General features: G+C 43.2%; 1 protein-coding gene across 7 annotated transcripts in view; it reads right to left on the bottom strand.

Annotated features, from left to right (window-relative positions):
* Window positions 1–7,221, bottom strand: part of Cdk5rap2 (CDK5 regulatory subunit associated protein 2) — a 209,865-nt gene that overhangs the window by 98,676 nt on the left and 103,968 nt on the right. For 6 of the 7 annotated variants that reach the window (XM_029563710.1, XM_029563713.1, XM_029563711.1 and 3 more), the window contains 2 exons: window positions 6,198–6,368; window positions 1,471–1,614 (listed from right to left, as the gene is read on the bottom strand). In XM_029563710.1, the coding sequence (XP_029419570.1) occupies window positions 1,471–1,614; window positions 6,198–6,368 (315 nt within the window). The remainder of the gene's footprint in view (window positions 1–1,470; window positions 1,615–6,197; window positions 6,369–7,221) is intronic. The other variant, XM_029563712.1, reaches the window with a different exon arrangement.

Below are 7,221 nucleotides of genomic sequence, written 5' to 3'. Positions count from 1 at the left end.
AAGGAAGGAAGGAAGGAAGGAAGGAAGGAAGGAAGGAAGGAAGGAAGTAAATAAAACGTTAGCTCTCTGAGACTTGGTTCCCAGACTCACTCTAAGTGAAATGACAGAGCCAAGGGAGAAATCCAGGCCCCCAGATTCCCCAGCCAGCCTAAGGGCTCCTCTAATTCATGCTGACATTCTCACGAATATCTGTGAAGTGAATACACAAACAGCCGCAGAGGAGCGTCCACCCAGCCATGCCCCAGGACCAGGTCTGACACCCTGCTGAGGTGCAATGCCATGCCTATACTGGCTGCTAAAATACTGAAGCACTTCTAGACCAGTTGGAAAACAAATTCTTGCCTACCCATCTATTTCAACCACCCCAGGTACCCTGGTTCCTCCTCATGGGCACTTAAGTGTCCACCCCATGATCAAGTAACTACAGGGTGGTGGCCGCCACAAGAGCACCCTCCAGCTCTCCACGCTGGCCCAACTGCCTGAATCTGTCCTGATACCTGATGCCCATACTGTCTTGGTTGTTAATTACTTTGAGAAATACCTTTCACAAAACAAGTCACAATCAGAGCTATTCATCAGAAAATTAATTTGCCTAAGAGTACTCTGTCTTCTGTACATACGAACTTAATTTTAAAGAGGTTTGAATAAAAAACTTGACCTACAGTTAACTCCTTTCCTTTTTATCTATCTGGCTACCTCACTGCATTGTTCACACAGTCACTCAACTCAAATTTCCAGAGCCAAGGGCAGGGCTGAGCCCTGGATTCAGAGACACACACCAGTTCCTACCCCCAAAGTGCCTGCCCATTATACTACACAGGGGCTCAGGTAGACTGAAAAAGGAAGGAGGGGCCTACAACACCACCAAGTGGATGATGTGTGCTACAACAGAGGAGCTTAGCTTGTTGAGTGCTGTGGAATAGAAGAAGGGGCCTCACAGTTCAGTGGGGTCAGGGAAGGTAACCCTAGACAAGAATCTGCAGGGACACTCAGGAATTCACAGATAAAAAAGAAAGCCATCCGGCACGCGGGCGAGCATAAGCAAAGGCACCTAGAGGCACAAACAGTGCCTTCAGGAATCTGCACGCTTTCCAGAGAGGTGAGCACAAAGGAGACTGAACCAATAATGTGGGACCAGATGAGGAGGAGCCAGTGTTTGAACCGGAGAACTGCCTCACTGCTGAGGAGCCCACATTTCTCAAGGGGTGACCTCTGGTAGAGCAAACATGACGCTCCCCTTTCAACAAGCTGTAATTCTCAGTTTCAGGTTCACAGCACACAAGAACTCCCAGCTGAAAGGCACTAATCTTCAGGGCGACTAGACAAAGACCTCCCCATCCCACCTGTTGTAAGCTCAATTACTAGCAAAAAAGACATCTGAGAATCCCTAGATCAAAGGAGTTATCAAATATGCTTCAGAAAGAATCTGAATACATTCGCATGTGAACATCCAATTTCAGTCAAGCTTGCCTCAGAGAAGATGAATTTGCTGCCTGGTGACTGTTGAGAAGAGCACTTTTCTGTTATTAAGCCTTCGCTCCCAAACTTGAGATCCTCTGCAGTCATTAAATAACGGTTCTGCTGTGTTGCTTCCAAATCTTTTTCACTGAATTTCTAAGGAAATGAAACAAATCATAAGAAAGTTTTCATCAAGAAAATATATTGAGATTTTCTTAAACTCTTTAAAGGGAGATTTTTTTATTTTGTCACAAAACCCATACGTACCCTAAATAATTTCCATCATCTCAAAATATTAGGCAATTATGTAGCTGTAATGCAACTCCATTTGCAAGTTATCACAACTTGGAGAATGGGGAGAAGCATGCTGGCAAGGAAGTCAAGGACTGTGGCAGTTGCCATGAGCTTTCCTCAACCTGTCACCACTGTGACTACCCCTCCTTTGGTGGAAGTGGAGCTCTGACCACTTGTTCTACCCCTGCTCAGGGCATAGGACCCGTGGGTCCATTTCCTTTCCAGTCACTCTGTTGAATGATTAGAGGGCCTGTATATTAACATCCAATGAAGCCTTAGTTTCCCCAGAAACTACAAATGTGGAAAAATTTGGATGGTCCACATCCATAAGAAAGAAAAAACTGAGAGTGCATATACAGCATTAGCGTCTGCTCACACACACAGGCTTTCTTAATAACGCACAATGCAGTTACCATCCCTACCTCCTCAGAAGCCTGAACCCAACGAAACAACAGGACTAGAGACTATGCCTCCAGTCTCTGGCCAACTACAAGCCTGGTTGAATCTATTCCCAATCATTTAAAACCTGGTAATTCCTATGGGGCTGGAAAGATGGGTCAGTGGTTAAGAGCAGTAGCTGCTCTTGCAGAGGACCCAGGTTTGATTCCCAACACCCACATGGCAGCTAACAACCATCCATAACTCCAGTTCCAGGGGATCTGACACCTCATCTGACCTCTGCAGGCATTGCACAACACAGGTGCACTTACACACAAGGAGGCATACACTCATACACATAAAAAATAAAAATAAAATAAAATTTTTAAAAACCTAGTGATTCCTAAACTAGGGCTTTGTTCACTATGGGAAATCAAGGATAAGAACTGCATCTTACTCCTAAGCACCTGGCAGAATTAATTTATTTTGGCAATCATTTAGAAGAAATTCGGTATAGCCCAGGAAGAGAGAGAATTTTTTCTAAGACCCCACTGAACTCCAACAGGAAGAATTAGGCATCAGTCAACACTGCCTGTCTAGAATTGCCTTGTACGGCTGTATTTGAATTACGCTTGTCATTTTCATGTTTTTAGCAGTCAAAACTGCACTGCAAGACTTAACTGGAGAAGAGCAGTCCCTCCTCTCCAGTCCTCACCCCAAAGTCTCAGTCCCACACAAAACAACTCAGAACTCTTTATATGTGCCGCCTGCTTGTGACTTCAAGTGTCTACATCACATTTCTGACATTTCATTTTTATCTATTGGCTCCTGACATCGAGGTTGAATGATTTCGCTCTTACGTCAGCCATCTGCACCTCAACACCTTTCCTAACAATTACATCGTAACTTTAGTTAAAACCATATCCGCATCTACACAACAGCCATGTAGACATCGCTCGGCGAGGCACCTCCCTTGTTGCACTTCCTTCATGTTCAATTCTTTGCACCCTTAGAATAAGTAACTGTTTTATTCTATTTGTTTTCCTAGTTCATAAAATTAAATCATTTCTAAATGTAAATTTTCTCCAAACACTCGGAAAGAAACGAACAATCCCTCTCAGAGGAGTCAAACACATCAGTAATAGATCAGCTCGACTATAGTTTGCTGGAGGAGTCCCAGATGGCACCTCCCTCAAAAGCCCAGACCTGGGCTCTGTACTTCGCTACTTGGTTATCACTCTAGACTCCTAGTCTAGGAGTCCCCTTTTTCTGGGCTCCACGTCTCTCAGGTTAGTCCCCGTATTCATATGGACTCGTCCTCTGAGAACTTCCGGCAGAAGCACAGCTGAAACACCTTGCTCTGCTCTCACACTGGCGGACGGGCTGCCTGAGAAGAGACTACTGGGCTGGAAATCACTTTTCCTCAAAGCCACTGTCTCTTTGGAGTTCAATTCAGCTGCTGAGAATTCTGATGTCATTCTGAGTCCCAGTTCTTTGCATGTGATCTGAATTGCCCTCTCTCTGGAACCTTTTAGATCCTTTCTTCATCGCCATGTTCTGAAGTTTCACAATGGCTCAACTTGCCATATGGGTCTTCCTTCATAACTTGTGCTAGAAACAGCAGGCCCTTGCCACTCAGAAACAGCTGTCTTTCCATTCTGGGAAATGGCCTCCCTCTGTTTCGTCTGTTCTGTCTTCTCAGAACTCCTCTTAGTCATATTTTAGACCTCTTGAAGTAGCCTCTAATTTTCTTATCTTTACCCTTTTCCAAACTTTCTGTTTAATTTTCTTTTCTGGGAGACTTACCCAATTTTATCTTCTGCCTTTCTAACTGTTCTACTGTAAATGTTTTATATCAGTAATCATACACTGAGTTTTAGTAGGCCAGTCTTCTTTTCTAGAAATCTTTTTTATTAAATTCCAATCTAACTTCTTTTTTCTCAGTATTGTTACAATTTGTGTATGTGTATGTGTATGTGTATGTGTATGTGCACTGCCATGTATGCCATAGTACTTATGGAGGTCAGAGAACAAGTACATGTGTAGTCTCTAGTCTCGTCTCCTTCTACCTTTTTGTGGGCTAAAGGGATCTAACTCAGCTCACCAGACTTACCTGGCAAGCACTTCTACCCACTGAGCCATCTCGCCAGCCTTGATTAGAGTTCTGTGTCTTTTGTTGTTGCTGCTGTTAAATTTTTAAAAAGATGTTGGGGCTGGAGAGATTGCGCAGCAGTTAAGAGCATCAGCTGCTCTTGAAGAGGGACCCAAGTTCATTCAGTTCCCAGCACCCACACTGCAGCTAACAACCAACCCTAACTCCAGTTCCAGGGGATCCGACACTCTTTTCTGGCCTCCTCAGTCATTGTACAACACATGTGCACTTAAATACATGCAGGCAAAACACTGAAATATATGAAATACAAATAAATAAATAAAATTTTAAAGCTATCTAATTTGCACTGTTTCCATTTCTTCTATGTACTTTGTTTTATTTGTTTTAAGACAGGGTTTCACTCTATAGCTAGACTGGCCTGGTACTATGTAGTCCAGGCTGACCTAACACCCATGATTCTGCTGCCTCAGCTTTCTGAGTGATAGCATTATTACAAGCATAAGCCACCACACTTGGCCCCTATGTACCTATTGTTTTAGCTGTTGTCTTTCCTCTTCAACACTTTTCTCCCATTTGATGAACTCAGGCCACTCACCAACTTTGAAAGTGCTCAGAAACTCTATGAGTATGGAAAGGGTACATCAGACATGGCCTTGTTGGGAGATGCTCAGGTGAGAACCCAGCTTTTGGATGGAGGACCGTGTTCACAGCATCTCTCATTGTTTCTCCTCTGGGAGGACTCTCTCATTCCCCCCATTTCCACTTCCTCCTTCAGTTGCATCTAACAACTCCAGCCAGGGCTTCTCTGCTTTAAAGTCTCCCAAGATCTGTCACTGATGAGGACAGAGTCACCTATACCTGTCTAGAATTCCAGCTAAATTTCCTATCAAAGGCCCAGCTACATCCTTGACCTGACTTTCTGGAATGCAAGATAAGTCAGCTCACTCCTCACTGGCTTTTCATTGCTATGCACCACGGTGGCAAATCCTGTGCAGTTATCACTTGTCCATTCGCTTATCATCTGCCTTAGTCACTTTTCTGTAGCTGTGATAAAACACCATGACCAAGGGAACTTAAAACAGGAAGAATTTATTTGCGCTTATGGTTCCAGGGGAATCGGAGTCCATCATGGCAGGGAGGGGAAGATACAGTGGCAGGAGATGGCATTTTGGTGGCAGAGAGTGATTAGGGATCAGGCAAGGCTTAAGAACACCTTCTAAGACCTCCCAAAACAGCGCCACCAACTGGGGACAAAATGTCCAAATATTTGGAGCCTACAGGGGACACTCTCATTCAAACCACCATATCATCCAAAATTTAGTTAACTCACAGCTGCTGTTGCTCGCCTACTTAGCCCTGTTAATTTATACTTTCTGATTCCATCACTCTTATTTTAATCAAGTTTAAGCTGTAGGAAGCAGGGTTAAACATGTACACTAGATCCATGACAGCCACCCAAGTTGAATCCCTAAAATTTATAACATGACCAAACAAAACAGGTATTCAAAGCCTAACAAGAACAGAAAAAGGACAAGGGAGTGAAGGGCATGACCCAAACACTTGCAGTAAAAGGACCTCAGTGAGGGGCTGGGCACTAGAGCAAATCAGGCCAGGGCTCTGCCACTTAGTGTCTGACCAGGGTGAGCTCTTCCCTTCTCTGAGCTTTGGTTTCTCCTACCTTCCTGAGGGCTGAAGTTCAAACGACATGAGGAAAGCTCTAAGTGCTCCAAAGCACAACAGTGAAGACACTGAAAAAAAAATCATTAAACTGGGCATGGTGGTGCATGCCTATAATCCCAGTTCTCCAAAGTTCAAGGTCATCTTCAACTATGTAGATGGGACATATAAGATTGCGGCATACAAGACTCTGTCTTGTATACAAAAATGTTCCTGCAAGAGTCAAAAGACAACTAACACAAAAGAGATTGAGATATGAAAGAGGAAGTTCGGGTACCTGAACCAGCAGGTCCTTCTGGCCAGCACTTTCCCTCAGACAGCTGATCACCTGCTCTTGAGTATGAAGCTTCTTGCTGCTCTGGCTCAGGAGACCCTTGTAATGCTTCTCCACTTCTTTCTCTCTGTCGTTCACTTCATTGCGTAATTTTTCAACCTCATTTCTAAGGTCCTACCATGAGAAAAAGACGACACAATGGAATTTATTTGATTAAAAAGTACAAGGTGACAATCTCTTACCCACTCAGCTTCCCAAATTATTATGACAACAGAACAAGCTAACAGGTAATGTTTTCAACAAACATGAACTCCTTTTCTCACTTAGATCTGACCAAAACCAGCTTTCAGAATACCAAAAACTTGGAAAAGACTTTACACACAGTATTATTTATAAAGTTGAAAATGAATAAAACTAGTCAAAAGCAGAGAAATAAAGAAAATCATAAAGAATAAAGAGTTTAAAAGTATAAGTAAAACCAAACCAAGGCATCAAACTATAACTGCCATGTGGGTGCTGGAATTTGAACCTGGATCTTCTGCAAGAACAACCAGTGTTCTTAACCGCTGAACTCCTCAGCTCCTATTTATATTTTTATTTTATGTGTATACGTGTATTGTCTGCATGTAGGTAAGTGCACCTGTGTCATGCAAGGCCTGCGGCTGTCAGAAGAGGCTGTCAGATCCCCTGGAACTGGAGTTACAGACAGTTGTTAGCTGTCACATAGGTGCTAGGATTCGAACCCAACTCTTCTGCAAGAACAGCCAGTGTTCTTAACCTCTGAGCCGTCTCTCCAGCCCCATTTCCTAGATTTTTAGACAAATGTACTGCTCTGAGGAAACACATCAAAATTGTAACAATATCCCTAAACAGGGTAATGTATGACTTCCAGTTGATTTTTACATTTTCCCGCTGTGTTTCTTAAATTTTTATTATTTTGCTGAGATTCTATAATGCAAGTACTCTGGTATTCTTTTTGAAATCAGAAACAACTGTCTTCACACTATTTACAAATGCTCTTCTTATA

Source organism: Nannospalax galili, unplaced genomic scaffold, assembly GCF_000622305.1.
Source record: "Nannospalax galili isolate Female #2095 unplaced genomic scaffold, S.galili_v1.0 scaffold34, whole genome shotgun sequence".
NCBI lineage: Eukaryota > Metazoa > Chordata > Mammalia > Rodentia > Spalacidae > Nannospalax > Nannospalax galili.
The sequence above is the reverse complement of the archived record's forward strand: the minus strand, read 5'-3'. Positions and strand labels throughout refer to the sequence as shown.